General features: G+C 46.7%; 1 protein-coding gene across 1 annotated transcript in view; it reads left to right on the top strand.

Annotated features, from left to right (window-relative positions):
* Positions 1-21,894, top strand: part of Reep1 (receptor accessory protein 1) — a 104,566-nt gene that overhangs the window by 46,581 nt on the left and 36,091 nt on the right. The window contains exons 2-4 of the mRNA XM_028762385.1: positions 3,444-3,516; positions 9,323-9,399; positions 20,820-20,940. Coding sequence (XP_028618218.1) covers positions 3,444-3,516; positions 9,323-9,399; positions 20,820-20,940 — 271 coding nt within the window. The remainder of the gene's footprint in view (positions 1-3,443; positions 3,517-9,322; positions 9,400-20,819; positions 20,941-21,894) is intronic.

The raw sequence follows: 21,894 nt of genomic DNA, 5'->3' as shown, positions 1-21,894 counted from the left end.
TGGGGAAGTGAACCACGAAAGGTAGCTTGGTCCCCAGTTAAGATAAGGCTAGAAGCTCCAGAGACCCTGAAGGGATGGTAGGAGCCTGTTCCCAGGCACCAGGTCCCTGTCACTAGCTCCCCATAGATTTGTGGCCATCAGTCACATAAGGGCAGTGCCCTAAGCCCCCTACATGTAGATGAGGCATCCCTAACATCTTAGACCAAGACAATAGGAAAAGAGACGTGACACGTAGGCTCAAGACAGAGATCTCCATTCTAATGAGGTACCTAGAGGCCTGGAGGGCTTAGCCAATAAGCTTTCCTTCCCAGACATTCCTCCCTATAAAAGGTAGCTCATCTCAGGCCCACCCTGAGAAGTGGGCTATGGTTTTACACATCTACTTTCCACCTTGACAATAAATGCCTTAAAACCATGGACTGGCTCTTTTCATCAAGATCCGCCATGGGGAGCCATGGAGGAGGCCTTTGCCTATAGAACCACCATCTAGTCTCCTGTAGAAGGCCTCTCTGTGCTCCCAGCCATAATCGCCACCAAGTCTGCAATCAAGCCAAGGACAATCCCTGTGGGACCAGCTAGAGCTCCCTTCTTTCCCCCATCCTGTCCCTGGGCTGCATCCAGCCCGAGGGCCCAGGGCCCAGATTTCATTTTCAGCTCTTCCTTGACTTCCAGCAGTGCCTGCATGTTCACAGCCTCAGCCTCTTCGCAGACCCAGGGACCCCCGAGCCAGCTCCAGCTGTCCCGTGCCTCAGACTGTGCTTTCCCACCCCTGACCAGTGCCTTGGCACTTCCCTATAGCCCAGCACCCGGCCAGCGCACGTCTGTCTCCCTGCATTCTGCCTGTGTTCTGCCTCCCCCAAGCCATCATGCCCTGTGGTGAAGCAGACTCCGGACCCACAATCCCACAATGCTCAGCAGCATCACCATGACCAGCATTGTCTTCTTAAATCCCCTCACTCCCGTTGCCATCCTTAGTCTTCTCCCTTCCAGCCTACCTTCATCCCCTTTTCTTGCTTATCTGGCATCTTATGCCTCTCATCTCAGCCAATGGTGACAGAAAATCAGGCTTGGAAGAGGCCAGCCTGTCTGGATCCAGCCCTTGCTTTATCCCTTCCTTAATGATTATGAGATCTTGGGCAAGCAAATGGCCAGCCTCTGAGCATTGGGGCCCTATGTGCATGAGGGGAATTCTTTGGCCAGAGAAGTCTAAGATATATTAGGCTTATAAAGTACTTGAAGCAAGCATTTGTGTACACACACATACACACACCTTTCTACTGTGTCAGAACTGACCTGATTCTGTTATTTTTCCATAGACATTGGTGTCTCTGGCCACACTGCTCCTGGTAAAGCTGTCCCCTGCTTGGTTAATTGCATCTCTTCTCTATGTGACTCTAAATGCCTAGGGTATTAACTGGATATTCTCAGCATGGTATCTTTTCTAACAAGAATGGATCCCCAACTTTTGTCTCCTTTAAAATCTGAGACTGTGTGGCTCTTGTACCCAGTCAGTTTGCACTGAGGTGACAGTTGCAAATGGCTTTGTCATTTGAGCAAAAATATAAAGCCCTTCTAGGTCTGCCATTCTGTTTGTTCATTTAAAAATACCTATTAGGCTGTGTGTGGTGGTGCCACATTGAATCCCAGGATTCAGGAGGCATTAGCAGTGAGAACTCTGTGAGTTTGAGGGCATCCTGGTGTACATAGGCCAATCAGAGCTACAAAGGGAGATCCTGATAAAGATATGTTGGGTTGGTGAAATGGCTTAGTGTGTAAAGGTGCTAGAACTCAGGTTCAGTCTCTGGCACTCACATTGTGGAAGAAAAATACTGACTCCATGAGTTATCCTCCGACTTCCATGTGTGCCATAGTGTCCATTTGAATACATACACAAATGAATAAATTTTCAAAACACCCGTTCTCATGCATAGAGTCACATGCCTGCAACCCCATTACTCAAGAGGCTGAGCTAAGGAGATAGTGAAGACCTCTGAAGAGGGGAGACCCTCACTCAAGTCTCAGAAAGTCGCGACTACCCAGTAATCTGCTCGAGACACCTTGTACCGGAGCAATAGCGAGGTTTATTAGGGCATGTGACAGCTAGCTGTGTCTCTTGAGAGGAGTTTTTAAGGGGAAAAACCACAAACCAAGGAATGGGGAGGGGGATGAGGGGTTGTTGAGGTGGCATAACATAAAAATAGCAAGACATTCCAAAGGAACCCAACCTACGTGAGTCAGGATCAGGTGAAAACTCTCTGTACGCTTATCTTTCTCAAGAATGTGGTCCTGCCCTGTCACTGTGGCCTTGCCCTGTCACTGCGTTTCTCAGCTTGGTTCCCAGCTTGGTTCTCAGCTTGGTTCCACCTGGATAACTTGCATTCTAGCCAGTTCCCGTAACTAGCCTGTCTACATTCTTAACTTGCTTCATGGCTCGGTTTCTCCATGTCTTTATAAAGAAAGCCTAAAGAATATTTTATATGTCTAAAAAGGATTCTATATACCCAGTATCTATAATTTTTCACTCTACAATAGATCTTCAGGTTGAGGTCTGCCTGGACCAAATGAGGCCCCGTTCCCCCTCTCCATCAGAAAGTGTACTCAGTCCTTGAGCCATTTATAGTTTACTGGTGAGATGGCTATAAATCAAAGCACCAAGTAAAAGAACACCCTGATAATATATACATGATGCTGAGAAAGTTTGTTAGGGAGGGTTGAGCTAGCCTGGGAAGTCGGAGGGGTGTCCAGGGAATCATATGGGAGTTGGGATCTGATGGATGAGCAGGTATTAATTTAAAAAAAAGACAGAGAGGGAAGATTCCAAAAGAAAGCAGCACTGACAAAGGAGAAGTATGGAGAACAGGGGTAGGTAGAACTTCCCCTGTATATGGATCTCAGATTCAGGCCTGAGAGTTAACTACTCACCAACCCTAGTTAGAGCAGAAATACAATTAGCCAACAGGTGTAGTATTTACTTCCATCTTAAGAGCATCGAGAAGTGAAGGCAGCGTGGAGGTGTGCTGATGGGAGGCGAGGTGAACCTGATGAGATTTGTGATCATGAAAGCTTATGCTGGCTGCAAGATGCTGAGGTCAAATCCAGTGGTTATAGGCTTCCAGGAACTGCTGATAGAGATCAACATCAGGAGAGGAAGTAATCCTTCCACAGTGCCTTGGCTGCTCAGCTGGGCTGTCTCTTCCCATTTTGACCTCCATGACTCCTGGTCAACCTTCCATGTTGCCCAAGCCAAGACAGAAGGAAGTGTGTGGGTGGCTGTCTCAGGAGAAGGTGCTTCTAAGAACGATGTAGCAGTGAACAGGAAACCTTCAGGGAATTCATTTCCCTGACTTGAAGAATGGTCCCCTGGAACTGATGATGCATGATTTCCATCAAGCAGGATGGGTGAAAATCACATCTCTCTTTTTTTCTCTGTCTCATCTCTGCAGGCTTATATTTGGCACCCTTTATCCTGCATATTATTCATACAAGGCTGTGAAGTCCAAGGACATTAAAGAATATGTAAGTGAAGCCTCTCACTGGGGGCAGGTGGCTGAGTAAATGGTGGAGGGACATATCCCTTAGTGTGGGTCTGTGGTGGGAGGGAACTTATCACCCTTCTCATGTGACTTCCCAGAAGTCCTGTCCCCATCCAAAGCTGTCCCCTGTCTAGACCCTAAGTATTGAAGTGAAGAAAGCCAAGAAGTATGAGGGGAACCTGAATCTAGGACTAGAGGCCAGGCGCCATGAGTGACTTCGTCTCTCGAAGCTCCGTTTCCTCACCTGGGGAACTGCAGACCACAGACCACCTTCTGGCACTGAGAGAAAGTACTTGGGTTTGAGCAGCCAGCTGACCTAGGTTATTCCCTGGCTTACTGGTCCTGACGCCCTTCCAGTCTATCTTCCAACGCCAGTTAAGCCTGGTTGAAGTGTGAGCTCTCTGAGGATGGAGGTATTTGTAATCATCTCTCTGCACTTGGCAGAGAGCTGAGCCCATGGCAATGGGGTCAGAAGGACTCGCTGGTTGGAGAATTTCAGAACTTACTGTTGGGTGATTTGGGCGTCACCAGCAGCATTCCTGGTGATCCCGAGGTTCCCCCTATTAAGCTTCCCCATTGGCCAAGACATGCTGAGTGAAGAATGAGACAAGAATGTCCTTTTTTTTGTAGGGCACTAGCCTGGTCAAAGTGGGAAGGATGTGGGTGTGGTCATAAAAGAGCTGAGTTGCCAAGTCCTAGCTCTGAAAATTTATTGCTATGATTTACATGCTAGACAAGTGGCTTAGACCTCCAAGAGCCTCAGGTCATCTTCTGAACATCAGAGTGGTGACAGTCCCTCTTCCTCTTACTTAGAAGATGTTGCTTGCCAAGTTTGGAGTAGGGAGGACTCACTCTTTAGAGGATTACAATCATTAATGCTGAGTGCTTCCAGCTTTATCCCTGGTCATCCTAGGGGGTAGGTAAAAAATATCAAGGGCTGGAGAGATGGCTCAACGGTTAAGGGTACTTGCTGCTCTTACAGAGGACCAAGGTTCGGATCCCAGCACCCATTTTAGGAAGCACCTGTGACTCCGTCTTAGAGGATCTTCCACCCTCTTCTGACCTCCTCAGGGACCTGCATACACAAATACACTCTAACACACATACATATCACACAACGGGCCCATGTGTGCACATGCACACAGAAAAAGAAAAGTAAAATCTTTTAAAAGTATGAATTAATTAATTTAGAGCTAGCTTGAAAGTCATTGTTTTCATGGATTTCCCAAAATGTCTTTATGATGAACACCTCCTGATCACCTACACCCAAAGCCCATTCCCCTTTCTTCCAGTTTCCCAGAACTACCTTCACACATGAACACACTCCCTCTCTCTCACACACACATGTACATACACACACTCTCTTTCTCTTCTCTTTTGGTTCAGCTGCTCCTAGCAGGGGACCCAGAGTAGGTAACTTCTGCAAGCCCATCTCTGATATGTGTGGGGACAGCTCTGTGTGCATGCTATAAATAGCCAAGAAGTTGCAAACACAGAGGCTTCTGGTTCTCAACTGACACAGCCCAGGCTAAAGCAATAGGCAGCTTCTTTTTCCAGCACTCTCCCTCCTGACCCCTCCCCACCTGTGGTTCTCAGCAGCTGTTCCTGGGCGGGGCCCTTACTGAGGTCTCTGTAATTCAAGGCTGACCCACGGCAGAGCAGGGGCTGAGCCTGCTCTCAGCCAGCTGGGAGAGATCAAACCCTGGTAAATTGTTACGTGCTGACTAAACTCACAGGAGCTTGGTGTATGGCCAGGATGGCAATTCATTAATTTAGAGTGAGACCTAACTGACAAGTAGAACAGCTGTTTGTGTTGGCTGGGGTGTGCACACTTCCCCATGGGAGAGCTTGGGAGTTAAGATTAGAAGGTTTCTGGGTAAAAAATGGCTTTGGGAGACACAAGCTGAGTAGTATCAGGGGAGGCTTGCTTCCTTCCTCTGTCTTCACATGCGTGTGCACGCTCACACATTCTCTCTTTCTCTCTCTCTCTCTCTCTCTCTCTCTCTCTCTCTCTCTCTCACACACACACACACACACACACACACACACACACTGTCACATATGTTCAATGTCCCAGTACTCTCAAAGCACCCTCTCTAGCTTGTTCAGTGCTGTATCACACACACACACTCATACTGTTCACACGCTTCCTTCTTGTGGTCTGTTGGATTTTATTTCTGTTGCTGTGATGAAATGCTGTGACTAGGGGCTGGAGAGATGGTTCAGTGGTTAAGAGCACTTGCTGTTTTTTTCCAGAGGACCTGGGCTCAGTTCCCAGCACCTGGGTTGAGTGCCTCGCAACAGCTGTTACTCCAGTTCTGGGCATCTGATGCTCTTTTCTGCTCTCCAAAGGCACCTGAACACACATTGTTACACACACACACACACACACACACACACGCACACACGCACACACGCACACAGTGCGAGTGATAGAGTGAACAAGAGAGACAGAGAGAGAGGGAGGGAGGGGGGGACAGACATGGAGACAGGAATTAAAAAATAAAAAGAAATCTTAAAACTTTAAAAAAAACACTTTGCTTTGGGGAGGAAAGACTTTGGTTTACACTTCTAGATGCCTATTCATCACCGAGAAGCAAGGGCAGAAACTTGAGCAGGATCTTAAAGGCAGGCTGCTTGCTAGTCATACTGCAGTGCCTCTAACAAAGAAATTCACTCATGGCCAAGGACGTATAGCAGAACCATGGAGAATGCTGTGTTGATGGCTCACTGGGCTCATGATCAGCTAACTTCCTTATACAGTCCAGTACCGCCTGCCCAGGGATTGGTACCGCCCACAGTGGGCTGGGCCCTTCTATATTAATTAACAGTCAATACAGTCTCTCATAGGCATGGCTACAGGCCAATTTGATCTAGGGAATTACTTTTTTCTTTCTTTCTTTCTTTTTATTTCTTTTTTATTCTTCTCTCATATATTACATTCTGACTGCAGTTTCTCCTCCTCCTCCCCCACCTCCCCTCTTTCCAAGATCCACCCCCTTCCACCTCCCCTCAGAAAAGATCAGGCCTCCCAGGGACGTCAACCAAACACTGCATAACAAGCTCCAGTAAGATCCAACTGCAGTAAGACCCAGCATGTGTCATCATCAAGACTGGACACAGCAACCCAGCAGGAGGAAAAGAGTTTCACAAGTAGACAAAAGACTCAGGAACAGCCCCCGCTCCTGTTGTTAGGAGTCCCACAAGAAACACAAAGCTGTTCCTCTATCACATAAGTAGAGGACCTAGGTCAGACCCATATGGGTTTCCTGCTCTCTTAAATTCCATGCATCCCGGTCAGTTGATTCTGTGGGCTGTGTGTGTCCCTGACCCATCTGGTTCCTCCGATTCTTCCTCCTGCTCCTCTGCAGGGCTTCCTGAGCTCTGCCTGATGTTTGGCTGTGGCACTCTGCATCTGCTCCCATCAGTCGCTGGGTGAACTCTCTCTGGTCTCTTTGATGTTGGTTTTGCTAGGCTCCGGTCCCAGAACACTCTGCAGGCAGGACAAGCTATAGGTCGAAGGTTTTGTGGCTAGGTTGGTGTCCCAGTCCCTCCACTTGAGGCCTTGCCTGGTTTCAGAAAATGGCCCCTTCTTTCATTACTAGGAATCTTTGCAAGGATTACTCTCGGAGTTTCCACTGCACTGTGTTTCCACCTTGCCACCGAAATGTCCCCCAAATCCAGTCATTTCTCTCAATATTTTCTGCTCTCCCAACACCTGATCCCTCATGTTTCCAACCCCACCCACCCCCAGTGCACCCCTGAAATCTATTCTATTTCAATCTCTTGAATTTCTTGATGAAGATTCTCTTCCATATGATTCTCAGCTATGGCACCTCAAAACCCCATTTGTGCAGGAGACAACCTGAGACTTTCCTGGGAATCAGCCTCTCCTTCACTATCCAGGTCCATTAATTCTCACACCCAGGTGGTGACTGTGCCCCTTCATCCTTAGGACCGTTATCGTCTCCCAACCCAGATCTCCTACCCTTCTCTACAGCCACTCCCTGAGAGTGCCTTCATATCATTCTCTCCGAGATGAGTCAATGGTCTCTTGGATTAGCTTTTTAAAATATTTATCTATTTATTAATTTCTTTTTTAAATTGGTTACACCTGAGATTGTATTTATTATCTTTTAATTTATAAAATATGTACAAAAACATAGGTTATTGAATAATGCTATTTTATTTTATTATTTCACTCTATTTTATGGGTATGGATGTTTTGCCTGCGTGTCTGTAAGTGCACCATGTGCTTGCAGTGCCCTCAGTGGCCAGAAAAGGGCATCAAATCCCCTGGGACTGGAGTTACAGAAAGTTGTGGGCCACCATGTGGTTGCTGGGAATTGAACCCAGGTCCTCTGGAAGAACAGCCAGTACTCTCAATGGCTGAGATATCTCTTTAGCCCAGGATAATGCGAAATTTGAAGACTGTAACAATAACTCCCTCGTGTCTACTACTATTTATAATGCAGAGTAACTCCCTGTGGCTACACTCTCATTTTTATATTCTTTTGATATTATTTTAAATTTCATACAAGTATTGGATTAGCTTCTTGTCATTGTAACAAGTTACCATGAACTTCCCAGCATAAAACAACATACCTTATTAGATTCCAATGCTGGAGTCACAGGCAGGGCTGTTTCTCTTTGGAGTCTCTGGAGGGGAGTCTTTTTGCCTGGTTTGTGGCTCCTAGTGGCAGTTGCTCGCCAGCACATACCCCTTCCTCATTCTTTGGAGTCAGTGGTTTCACATTTCTGAGCAGTCTTCCACAGGGCGTCTCCCTCTGACACCGCTGGAAGAATTCCTTTTTAAGGATGCATGCAATTACCTTCCTGTCTCAGTGTCCTTAATAACTCTGTTAAATCCTATTGGCTATGTAGTGGTCACTGTCCTATGGGAGCCACTAATACTGAGTGAGACCCTTTCTCAAGACTGAAACTGTTGCAATTAATATTTCACTAATTAATTAGTACTTATTAGCATAATTGAGTACTATTAATTAAGTATAATTTAATATGTTCACTAACATTAAATGGAGTCTTTGGGCAGGAGTAAGTGAAAGCTCAGGTGTGCCTCCCAGGGTAAAGATTAGTCACGTCCTTACCTTCACTGAGAGGTTGGTTCTCTCAGACCTGTGAAGGGTACCTGAAGAACCAGGATAATTTGAAACTATGGCATCCATAGGACACCCAGTCTTTTCCAAGTTTTCCTAATACTTAACCTTTTTTAAAAATTTTCATGTATATACATATGGAAGTCCCTGTTTGAAAATCCTACTTTGGTTCTTTGCAGTTCAAGGTCCAGCCAAGAGCTTTGTTATTTTTGTGAAAGATTCTTGCAATGTAGTCCAGGCTGACCTTAACCTCATTATCCTCCTGCCTCAGAATCTTGAGCACTGGGATTCTGGCCAAGACTTTGAAGACAGCTTATAGTGTCCATTTTGGGAGTTTTCTTCTTCTTGGCTTCACTTCTTCTCTGAGGTTCTCCCATCTTGAACTTGAACTGTCAGACTTAAGCTCCTTCCCCAGCTCTTTGAGATTTTGACCACAGGCATAGCAAACCTGGATTAAATCTGTGATTCCTCCAAGGGTTGTGCTCGGAATCTTGCTCTGATTGTAGACCAGCCCATTTGCTCTCAGCATCAGGGTGTAGTAGAGCAGAACTGCCCCTGAGTTAGGGAAGTATGACAGACGCAGGTGGTACTGCCTGGGGCTGCCTCATTGTCCACTGCCTTGGCACTGGGCAGCCACGACCCTGTCTACCAACTCTGCCTTCCTTTCAACAGGTCAAATGGATGATGTACTGGATTATATTTGCCCTCTTCACCACAGCAGAGACGTTCACAGACATCTTCCTTTGCTGGTAAGTGGTCCAGAGACTGGGATATTCAAAGGGTAGCTTTGCCTGGTGATTGGGGGGGGGGGGGAGGCAGGTGTTGTAGTTAATATTTAAAGCAGCATTTTCTTGGGCTGACTATCTAAGCAGCGATGGCTCAGCTTAGCTCAGGCCGCCATGTTCTGCAGCCTGAAGCCAAGCGCTCCACAGCTGAAAGAGGCCAGAGGCCACGAGTGTGCCACAGCTAGAAACAGCCAGCCAGAAACACTGGCCCTTCACCCACGAGACACCAGCGTGGGAGATGACTCCGCCAATCTCCCAGGCTGTCTCCACAAGGCTGGACTGAGCCCAGACCATTCCACCATCCACTCGGTGCCCGGTAGAAATGAGTCTTTAATGTTTAAACACTATCCAATAGCTTTATATATTTGGTAATGCTCAAATAACAAGAAGCCCACGCAATTAGAGGTGTTACCCAATACCTAACCTAGATATTACAATTACCTTAGACTGCTGGAGACACACATACATCCACTGCCATTTTCCCCTCTCTCTCTCCCATCCTCTCTCTCTTAGCTCCTCCTCTTCCTTCTCCTCCCGAGTCCTCTGCTTATCTCTCATATGGCCCAGTCGCTGAGCTTTATACGAATGCAGTGGGAAGATATCCCACTACAGGCGGGGAAGGACCTCAACCTTTCCTTGGATCACAGGAGCAGGACCTACGTTGGGATGTTACTCAGCGCTTTTAATAAACTGCTCCATAATGTCATTCAAGTCTCTAATGAGATCCCTAGGGGCCAGTGTAGTACAAGGTACTGGAAAGTAGCATAGACTGCACAAGCAGAGTTCTTCCACAAATGGAGTTGGTAAAGTATCCACATGTCAAAGAAGGAGAGAAACGGTATATAGGAGTATGTAGTGAAAGGGGCCGAGCCGGGCGGTGGTGGCACACGCCTTTAATCCCAGCACTTGGGAGGCAGAGGCAGGTGGATTTCTGAGTTCGAGGCCAGCCTGAGTGAGTTCCAGGACAGCCAGGGCTACACAGAGAAACCCTGTCTCGAAAAAACAAAAAACAAAACAAACAAACAAAAAAAAACAAAAAAAAAAAAGAAAAGAAAGGGGCCGAGCCTGCAGCTCAGGAGTAGCTCGGTCCAGCACTACAAGAGAAAATAAACACGCAGTTAAAATGCCGCATTTCCCTCCTAACCCATGCACTCTTCCCATCACCACTATTCACACTTGTATGCCCTCTTAAAACACTTGTGGGTACCAAGCATGGTGACACACGCCTTTAACTGCATCACTCTTGAGGCAGAGGCAGGCGGATCTTTGTGAGTTCGAAGCCATCCTGGGTTCTAGGACAGGCAGGACTACATAGACAGACCCTGTCTCAAAAAAAAAAAAAAAAAAACAAAACTAAAAACATGCTGGTACGTTAACACACGCACTTATACAGACATTTTTATTTTTAAAATGTATTATTCTGTGTGTATGTGTGTATGTATGTATGTTTGTATGTATATATGTATGTATGTGTGCTGCCTGTGTGTGGTGCGTATGTGGTATGCATGAGCATAAGCATCCCATAGTACACACGTGGAAATTAGAGAACAGCTTTGTGGGGTCACTTATCTCCTTCCAATCTTACGTGTGTTATGGGAATCAGCAAGCACTTTTACCCACTCAGCCATCTCCCATGGTTTTCTTTTTTTGTGGTAACTTTTTTTTTCTGAGCCTAGACTGGTCTTTACCACTCTCAGGTTTAACCCTCTCTCTCAGGTTCCTAAGAGCTGGAATTACAGGAATAATAGTGTGTCCTACTCCTGGAGTCATCCAGTCACGGATCCTTAAGGGCTCCCTCTGTCTAGTGCTGGATTCTGTCCTACTGTCCTTGCTCCTGCTCATGATCACCAAGGAACTACAGTGTTAGTCTCAGGAGCTCTCTCCTGGCATAGTGACATGCTAACCTTGCTTCTTTTGCTGGGTGGAAATCCTGACTAATGGTGGCTTTGTTCCTGTCAAGTTGCTGGACTACCCACTGACCATGGTACAGTTTTAGTTTCCTACCTGGTAGGTACTCAACCACTGCATGTTTTTGAGTCAATATAATTTTTTCAGCTTTTTTTGAGACAGAGTCTTACTATGTAGCCCTGGCTGTCCTGGAACTCACTCTGTAGACCAGGATGGCCTTGAACTCACAGAGACCCACCTGCCCCCGCCTCCTGAGTGCTGGGATTAAAGGCATTCCCATCACACCTAGCCCTGTCAATTTGATTTTTATTCTGTAAGGCATATAAGTTTGCTTTTGCTAACATGATAAATTATCACAGCGCCCATCCCTCAAAGGAACTCATGGTTCTTTTTCTGCCATTTCTACAAGCTAGAAGCTGGGGTGGGGTGAGCCGAGTTCCCTGCTCAGACCCTCACAAGTTCAGGGTCACAGTGTGGGGCAGCCGGGACTTGCTATGAAGGCTCTGGGTAGATTTCAGCTTCTCAGTCTTTCTGGTTGTTGCCTGAATTTTATTCATGGTGATTGCAGGACCATAGGTTCTGTTTTCTTAACTCCCTCCCTTCTTCTTCAAGCTCACAATGGCATCTTGATCCTTCTCAGACTTCCGAATCTGTCTTCCACTTCCGACAGAAGATCTGTGTTTGCTCTATGACATGTAATTAGATAGGCTCACCCACAAATCCAGATATCTCCCCATCTTAAAGTCAGCTGTGAGCAACCTTCATTATAGCTGTACGTCCCTTTGCCATGTAAGGTACGGACTCAGGGACAAAAAAAACCAGGAGGAGAAGGTCATGAGCAAAACCCTGTCTGTAGTGGGAATGTATTGGCACCTGGTCTGTCTGGACTGTTCCTGCAGGATGGGTAGAGCCCCCACCTTCCCTGCTTGTCAAGTGGAGGCCTCACCTGTCCCCTTGTTTGGCCCCCTTAGTTGGTGGCATCTAGGTGTTTATGAGTGGGAAGTAAGGGTCTCATGCCCTTTTGGAGGCTTCAGCTCTGCAGAGAAGGGATTAAGGGATCTCCAGGACTCTGCACCCATCCCCATCCCTTCTGTTTGCCCCCTTCTCAGGCAGTCTCCTCTTCACAATTCTCTCTCTCTCTCTCTCTCTCTCTCTCTCTCTCTCTCTCTCTCTCTCTTTCTCTCTCTCTCTCTCTCTCTCTGTGTGTGTGTGTGTGTGTGTGTGTGTTGTATCTTGACGGAGGCAGCAGCTAAATAGTCACAGAATAGGTAGGATGACGATTTGTGAGGATGACACCTTGTGGAGGGGATTTCATTGTATCCTTTTAAAATTATAAAGTGGTTTACTCACATGGCAAAAAAAATTTGAAACTATACACTGAAAATTAAGTGCAAGGACTGGGGGTGTGGTTCATTTGCAGAACATTTGCTTAGCATGTGTGAGGCCCTGAGTTCAGTTCCAACACCACCAAAGAAAAACAGGGAGGGAAGAGGGTGAGGGAAGGAGGTAGGGAAGAATTGGGGAGGGAGGGAAGGAGAAGCAGAAGAGAGGAGAGAAAAGAAAAAAGTAAACCTGTGGGATGGGGGTACAGCCTCGGTGGAAGAATGCACACTTAGTATGTGTGATGCCCTTGATTCAATCACTGGCCAACTCTCCCTCAAAATAATGAGCCCTTCCTCTCCCCGAGACCAACCATTGTCTACTTAGGGTTATCACTATGAAAAGTTACCTGTGTTTTCTTCTAGAAACACTGTACAATTAATTGCATGTATGTGGGTGGTTTCGTCCTAAGTCCAGGGCTCTTGTGAAAGTCAGGCATCTCTCCAGAGCTTGTGGAGACCACAGTTACCCACGTCCTTCAAGGCCACCTTAGAAGTGACTGAGGAAGTGGGGGCAGGTTTCTCTTCAGATACATACTGGGGGTCCTGGTTCTTCAAGGGCATCTTAGCATGCATCCGTTTCTACCCCTGGGATGATGACTAGGATGTTAGGATGGGCTGCAAGCGGACAACTTAGTTGTTAGGCCGAGATTGTGATAGCAAAGCCAACCTGAAGGATCTTGTGACACCTGGCTAGAGCCTAGTGGTCAATTATTCTGGAGGTGTCAGCATCACGTGTGTGTGTGTGTGTGTGTGTGTGTGTGTGTGTGTGTGTGTGTAAAGGGTCAGATTTGGAAATATTTTGAGCTCTGAGACCTGTTTATTATAGCTTCTCAGCTGAGCCATGGTAGCATGACAGCAGCATAGACAATACCTAAATAAGTGGATAGGCAGTGTTCTAATAAATCTTTATTCATAAAAGCAGGTGGCAGGCCTTGGCTCGTGATCCATGGGTTATTGTAGCTCTTGAATCTATTCTAGCAAACAATAGAGACTTGACTAACTTAAGAATAACTCACAAATGGGAAGAAAAGAAAGTTCTGAAGGGGGAGCAGAGAGCTCCTCAGAGAATACCTCAGAGAGCACCCCAAGGCCCTCCCACTGAAGCTTAGGGACTCCAGCCACTGCCTGTTGCCTCCTCTCTGGTGACTGTGCTATGCTGTAGACCTTCTTGGTTCCAAATTTCACTCTCCTGTGATTTAGATATGACTTGACACTAGTACTTAGTACTTCTTTAGTAGTAGTTCTTAGTGTTGTGATCTAGAGATTTGTTAGTATAAACAGGACCGCCACAGGTCTGTCCCTCTCTGTATAGAATGAAAGAAGGGCATCTCTACAGAGCTACCATGAGTGTTTACAGAGCCCGGTGTGCAGTCTGCCCAGGCCCCTAGCACTGTGTGCAGCCTTCGGGAGCATGGACACCCAGTCAGGGCATTTACCATCCCATGGAGGTGTGGGTGCTAGTACCCCCATCTCATGCTGCCCTTGACTGAAGTGGGTGGCCTTTGCCTCTTGATCCCTTCTTTAAGATTGAAGTCTCGTACTCCTCTTGTGTAGTATGTATGCACATCCCCCTCCACACATGTTCGCCTCTGCCTTGCCTTTCTTCACCAAGGCCTTTCCTTTATCCTTCCACTCATTCTTGCTTTTCAGTGTAGGACCTCAAGAACAGCTCCCAGCTTTTTCTATATGATAGCCCAGGGGGAGCCAGCTTCTCAGGGATCCATCTCACGTGGCCAGGAGAGTCCATTCTATTCTCACTAGAAACTTCCACTTCCTCCTCTGTAAAACTTAAGGCTCAATCAGTCTGAGGCCCTTTCCTCACTGGTACCCACCAGAGAATAACTTCTGAAGGCGTCTTAGAGGTTTGCTTTTAACATGTGACGGTGGAAGTGATACCAAAGACATAGAAAGGAAAACTCGGGAGAGGGGTGAGCAACAAGAGTAAACTGGGTATGCACTAATGCCCTTGTGCCCACGAGGACTGTGTCCACACTTCCACTGTGCCGTGTGGCCTTGCTATGGGCTCACCCATATGTCTAAGTTCTCTACTAAGGGCAAGGGCTTATCTAATCTATTGTCCTAGTTCGCTTTGTCAACTTGACACAGTTTAAGTGTTATCTGAGGGGAAAGTTTAGATTGAGGCGTTGCCTAGATCAGACAGGCCTGTGGGCATGTTAGTAGGGGGCTCTAGTGATGGGGTTAATTGTTGTAGGACACCTCAGCCCAGTGTAGCAGCATACCTTTTGGTCCTGGACTTTATAAGAAAGGTAGCTGAACATGAGCCTGTGAGGGAGCAAGTCAGCAAGCAGCAGTCTTCCGGTTCCCGCTTCAAGCTCCTGTCCTGACTTCCTTCAGTGACAAACAGTGAGTGTAAGGCAAACGAACCCTTCCCTCCCCTAAGTTGCTTTGATCAGAAAGGGACTGAACTAAAAACACCTGTCCTCTGCATGTGCCTTTCCACCTGCACCTTTACAGTAGGATTTCCTCAATGGAACACATGTATAAATGAACGAATGGACCAGTCAATCAACCAGTCCACAAAAACCTATCTCAGGTAGTTCATAAGGCATACAAAATGGGAAGAGCACTAACTGTGGATGATCGGATAAAGTCTTGAGATTCCAGTTTTACTATCAAGAAGACATTCAGCAAGGACAAACAGGAGCTTCCTTCTCAGTGACGCTGGAGATGAAACTGAGCTTTAAAATCAGGGAACTTGACAGGCAGACTTGTTGAGAAGGAAGTGGAGGCTGCGAGTAAGGAAATGGAACCAGGACTGAGCTAGTCCGGGACAAAGGAGAGGGCTGGGTCTTCATTCCTGTGCACCATTTGTAGAGGTAGATTAGGTCCGCTCATTCTTCCTTAGCCACAAAACAGCTTGCTTCTGCCTGTAAACATCCTGTCCTTGAGGAGTGGGCTTATCTCTGGGGGTTTTACACTCCTCCGCCAGCATCCCGAGCCACCTCAGTGTCCTGGTCCTGATTCAGTGATAAGGATGGGCTGCCATGGGCTAGGAGAACACGTGGGAGACTGGAAGGATGGACGAACCCACAGGCAGCACTGTCTTCTAAGGACACTTTTAAAGGCCCAGGAACCTATGTTTTGTTTCACTCTCTCATCTAATTTATTTTCAGAGACTTCATGATGATCTCATCCTAACTGACTTTAAAAGCACCCTGGTTTTGAGCCTAAGATTGTTTGGGGCACTAAGGGGTTGGAGAAGAACTTATACCAGTCAATCATTCATTTTTAATTTTAATATATATATACATACATACATACATATATACACATACACACACACACACATATATATATGTATTCCAGAATGGTCTAGAACTCTCTATATAACTGAGGATGGCCTTGAACTTCTTTTCCTCCTGCCTCCACCTCCTGGTTGCTGGGTTTTACAGGTAAACAGTACCATGCCCAATTTATTCTGTGCTGCGATGAAGGAACTCATGCATGCTAAGTAAGTGCTCTACCAACCAAGCTGCATCCCTAGTCCTTAATTTTGTTTGGAGACAAGGTTTTGGTGTATAGCCTAGGATGGCTGCAAACTCATGATCTTTCTGCCCCAGTATTGTGACCGCTAGGACTTAAAGGCAATTGCCATCATGCCCACTACACTACCCCTGACTATCCCATGCCTTTCAAGGGGTAACAGGTTAAGGACTGAGGCCCTGTAAGTCCTGAGAAGAGTTAAAAGGCTGTAATGACTTCCTTTTTAGTGCTCTGGATACTGATGCCATCTTTCCCCCAAAAGGAAAACTCATTCTGCTTTAGTGCCTCTACAACCATTGATTTCCCTGTGCCTGGGTATCGTCACCGCAGGCTCCAAACCCACAGGGTCATCCTCACCTCCAGTCCTCAGAAGATCTCTGTGAGTTTGAAGCCAGCCTAATCTACATAATGAGGCCTTGTGTCAAAGGAAAGAGGGAGGGAAGAAGGGAGGAAGAGAGGGAGGGAGGGAGGGAGGGAGGGAGGGAGGAAGGAAGGAAGGAAGGAAGGAAGGAAGGAAGGGGAAGCGAGGTAAAGAAAAAGAAAAGGACAAACCAGGTTCCATCACTAGGATAGACATGACTGAATAATAGTGGCCTCCCATACAGTCTAGAGCTACTTGGTATCAGGTTGGGGACAGTGCTCAAAAGGCAGACCTACTGGCCACACCAAACACTGCCACCTGAATTGTCACTGGACTATGCTCTGTTGTTCTGACAAGAGAAGGCCCAAGGAATGAACCAAAAGGTCGGGAGACAGGAAACTTTTTATGGTTGTTTCTTTTTAAAGGTATTATTATATTTGTTTGTGTGTGTGTGTGTGTGTGTGTGTGTGAGAGAGAGAGAGAGAGAGAGAGAGAGAGAGAGAGAGAGAGAGAGAGAGAAAATATTCATTATAGGCATACGCAGGTCCACAGAGGCCAGAAGAGTGTGTCAGATTCCCCAGAGATGGAGGGGTAAGCAGTTGTGAGTCTCCCAACATGGGTGCTGGGAGCCATCTTCTGGGCAGCAAGGGCCATCTTTTCAGCCTTCTTGCAGAAGCTTTTAGAAGCTGCCTCAGTGTGGTGGGTGGCTTATGCTAGAAAGATTCTAAAGAACAAGTGATCTATAGCAAATGGTTCAGAGAACCAAGGTAGGCTGGGCAGTCCAGAGGGATCCCTGGGAGAGTCGAATAGGCCTATGCATTTCCTAGATGCTAAAAATCCTGTTGCCTGGGACAGAGACTTTTAGTTGGCTGTGCAGTGAGAATGTGATTACTCAGATATAAATGATGGTTTCCTGCTATCTACAAAGTGCATACAGATAATCCACTCCTGAGTACCCAGACCATAGCCTCATTTGTATGCATAGGAAAAGGAGCATATACGGGGAAGTTTGCTGGAGGCTTTGCTTGTGATGGATGGAGGTTGTCATCAATCCCTTTACCCAGGAGATACTTAGACATCTATAGGAAGCCATGAAAGAGACTGAAGTTTTCCATGTTCTGGTATGAGATGGTCCCCAGTGTATACTGTTGATTGTGTGCAGATTAGGGAAAGCAAGGTGTAGGGGTATAGAGAATGGAGAATGCCACCAACAGGCAGTTAAAGGAATCACATGTAGGGCCCACCCGATTGAATAGTCCTAGCCCCTAGTCTAAATATGCAGTAATCAGATTAAGAAGAGTCTAGAGGGCCTGGGTGGGAGGGAAACTCTTGTCTACGCTCAGATCCTTTAGCATTTCTTAACTGTGTGCGTGCACGACCTACTTTTTAAAAACATCTTTTACATAGTAACTAGAAGAGCCCTAGTGTGACTGCTGTCCTTGGGACTATGTGTATCTTAGGCTGGTTTCTAAGCTTGCTGGATTCAGTAGCTTTCCCCTTAGACTGGCGAATAATTTGTTTTCAAAACAAAAGTTCCTCCATTATTAATGAGTACTGTGTCCCACTCTGGGGGCGAGGGGCATCAATCATGCCTCTTCTCTTTCAGCCCCAGTCTTTTGTAGCTGTGAGAGATGAAACAACTATGCCTGGGAAGAACACCCCACCCCCTACTCCCACCCCCATCCCCCACCCCCCGTTACTGGAGAATATTCAGGAAGAGCCTGCTAAAGCCAGAAAGCAGAGAGGTTTTGGTGGGGTGGACCACTGACTCCGGAGAAGGGGCTGTATGAGTTTGAAAGGGCTCTGAAATGACTTGCTAGGGGTTGCTTTTATTTTTAGCTCCCTTTATCTGGGAAGGATGCCTGAGAAAGACTTACTCTTTGGTCCCTCGGACTAGCATAAGAGACCTTTTTATCCACTGCATCTTATTTTAAGTAAGGATGCCTGGGATTTGTTTTAAGTATATGTGGTCAGGCTTGAGGACCTGAAAATGGCTGACAGGAGGGAGAGGTTTGTCCACATCACAGAGTCCTAGTAACAGGAAGTGCAGCACCACACAAGGCCACTAGGGGAGGTACCAGGATGGTTCTGGAGGCAGAGAGTGGAAACGGCGGTGCTTGCTGTCAGCATGGTTCTGTGAGAAGGATTTGGGTTTGTTATTGTAAGTGGATCTGAGATATACAAGCATCTCTGGCTATCTGGTCCCGGTCTTAGGGAAATGCAAGCATATGCAGAGTGGCTCAGAATATGAGATCCTGCAGGCTCTGGACTATTGGCCTGTATGTGAAAGCTATCAGGCTCTTTGAGCATAGACTTTTTCCTTACTCACCAGCCCTCTCTCATTTCCAGGGTCAGGATGGTGCTAGAGAGATGGCTCAGCAGTTAAGAGTGCTTGCTCCTCTCGCAGAGAAATAGAACTGGGTTCCCAGCATTCCTGTTAGGTGGCTTACAACCTCCTGTAATTGTAGCTTCAGAGGGATCTGATGCCCTCTTCTGGCCTCCAGAGTCACTGCTCTCACATCATAAACCTACACGCAGGCAATTTAAAAGTAAAACATTAGAAAACAGTAAGAAAGTTCAGAAGGAGCCTGTGCTTGTGCTGGGGAGCTCTTTCTTGGCTAGATCTAGGAATCGGCTTACCCTGGCGAGGACACTTCCCCCAGGGTCAACGAAGACTCAAGATGCCGTCAATACAATTGTCCAGGTTATTCACAGCACCAGCTAGAGACTGGGGATGTGGGGCTGAAATCTGCGTCAAACTTTGCTTACCACACCATGGCCCCACTGATCTGCATCCATTTGAGGGGCCTGACTTTTCCATTTTTTCAAAGAGTAGAGTAGCAGAGACCCCCTAGGACACTTGTCTCAGGTTGATATTATATCAATCAATCTCTAGCTGGACTCCTAAATTCAGGGACATCAGACTGTCTCTCCTCCCTTCCCTTCCCCTCTTCCCTCCCTCTCCTCCTCATACCTCCATCCTCTTTCTCTGTTTCTTGCTGTTTCTGAAGATGTGTGTGTGTGTGTCTGTGTGAGTGTGTGTATTTTGAGTAAACTTTTCCATGTTTGCATGTGTGATTCCCTGTCATTAAATCTGTGGAATACCATTACTTGACATTTCTTCCCTTGTAATGGTTGGGGTTGCACATGTGTGCTGGTGTTTCTGGAGGTACATGTGCATGTATTTATATACCAGAAAACAGCTTCAGATGTGGTTCCTGAGGCACATCTACTTTTTTTTTTCTTTTGAGATGGGGTCTCAATGGCCTGTGACTGGAGCAGACTAAACTGGCTGGCAGGATCCACCTGTCTCTGCCTCTCCACTGCTAGGATTACAAGTACACACTACACCATCTGGCCTTTTCTTTCTCTGTGGCATCTGTGGATCACACTCGGCTCCCCACACTTGCAAAGCAAGCGTTTCCCCGACTTCACTACCTCTTCAGCCCCGGATGCCAGAATCTTGTCTCTGTCTGGAAGCCCCAAGATTGCAGGGAGTCTTTGCCACTCCTCTAACCCCCACCTTATATAAGACGTCACAGATAGGTGTAGTGGGGGCCAGTGTTTGTGGGACAAATGAATGAATGGCCCTGAGAGTGTGTAGGAGTCCAGCATGTATGTTAGCCCACACTCTCCTTTCTCTTGGCACACACAAAACAGATTAAGTTCTCTGTGCCTGTGATTGAGTAGAGGAAGCAGGATTCTCCTGCTTGGTAGGAGCTGGACTCCTCTCCCTGCCTTTATTGAACAGGAAAGAGAGGTGCCTGACCGTTGTGGAAGTCCTGCCAGCTTTGCCTGCTGTAACACCGCCCCGACCGCGGCGCCTCCTGGCCGCAAATAGTGAAGGATCAATGACTAGACGGCAAACTTGATCTTCTGAGCCCACAGTTGCAGCTGGCTCAACATGCCAACCCCAGTTAGCACAGCCCTGCTTAAACCGTCAGCTGCTGCCGGGCAAGGCCATGGTGCAACTGCTGGAGTGAACCTGCCTTCCTGCTTTTCTTGTGAAACAAAATCAAAACAAAACACGAGTTGGCTTTCAGGGAGAGGTCTTTGGGTGTGTAGATGTGCACGTGTGTGCACATGCCTCCCGTGGGTGGAGGATGAGGAATCTGGGAACCTGTCGTACATGTAGGAGATGTGAGGTGTCCATGCTAACCCCAGTCTTTTATGGGCTTTAAACAGTGCTGCTGAGAACCTAATGGAAGGTATATTTTCTTATCTTCCAGGTTTCCGTTCTATTATGAATTAAAAATAGCATTTGTAGCCTGGCTGCTGTCTCCCTATACAAAAGGATCCAGCCTCCTGTACAGGAAGTTTGTTCATCCCACACTATCTTCAAAAGAAAAGGTAATTGATGCTACTTCTAGCAAGGGAAAAGTCAAAGTCCTGGGTAGAAAGGATTGTTTTGTTGCAGGAGACCCCTTGTGGTTCTTCTTTACTTCAACAGGTAAGTTGTTTCCTTTAATAGTGAAATAGTGATGTGTGTGTGTGTGTGTGTGTGTGTGTGTGTGTGTGTGTGTGTTTCTGTAGTGAGACTTCTGCAATTTTAGTTTCTTTAAAAAACACAGGACTAGGCCTGGAGAGATGACTCAGTGGTCATGAGGTCCTGCATTCAATTCCCAACAACAACATCCAATGCCCTCTTCTGGTGTGTATGAAAACAGCTACAGTGTACGCATATAGTAAACAAACACAGAAATATTATGAGAATGTGTTTTTGTTTTAGTACCAGGTGTGGCTGCTTCAGACTGCAGCACCTGACTATGATTTGGCTCGTGCTCTAGCAGAGGTGTGGTTTTGTCAGCTGCAGATAGTTTCTTTGATTGTGTAATGCTTGCAATTCTGAGAAGTTTTCAGGGAGTATATAAGTGCTAGGGCCCCAAGAGGTGGGATTGATGGTTGGTGGTCATTCAGGGGGGTTGTTGGATGTCTGTTAATAGTCATATTCAAAGAAAAACCAAAAGAAAAGAAATTAGATTGTGATATTATGATAGGGGTGAAACTGGTGCGGGGGGGGGTGTTTAAGGGTAGGGAAAAGAAAAACCCACAAAGTAGCAAAGACCAACTACAATCTCATTTGCTCCCTCCTCCCCTCTCTCATTTACTATGTATGGATGCATGCATGCCATGGCACATGCAAAGATCAGAGGACAATTTGCAGGGAGAACAATGGTTCCTTCCATGTGTATCTTGAGAATTGAACTCAGGTTCTAAGACTTGACACATGCCTTTATCCATTGTTTAATCTTGTCAGTCTCTCTCTCTCTCTCTCTCTCTCTCTCTCTCTCTCTCTCTCTCTCT

This window comes from Grammomys surdaster, unplaced genomic scaffold, assembly GCF_004785775.1.
Source record: "Grammomys surdaster isolate TR1022 unplaced genomic scaffold, NIH_TR_1.0 133, whole genome shotgun sequence".
Lineage (NCBI taxonomy): Eukaryota > Metazoa > Chordata > Mammalia > Rodentia > Muridae > Grammomys > Grammomys surdaster.
This window is presented reverse-complemented; position numbering and strand designations above follow the sequence as displayed.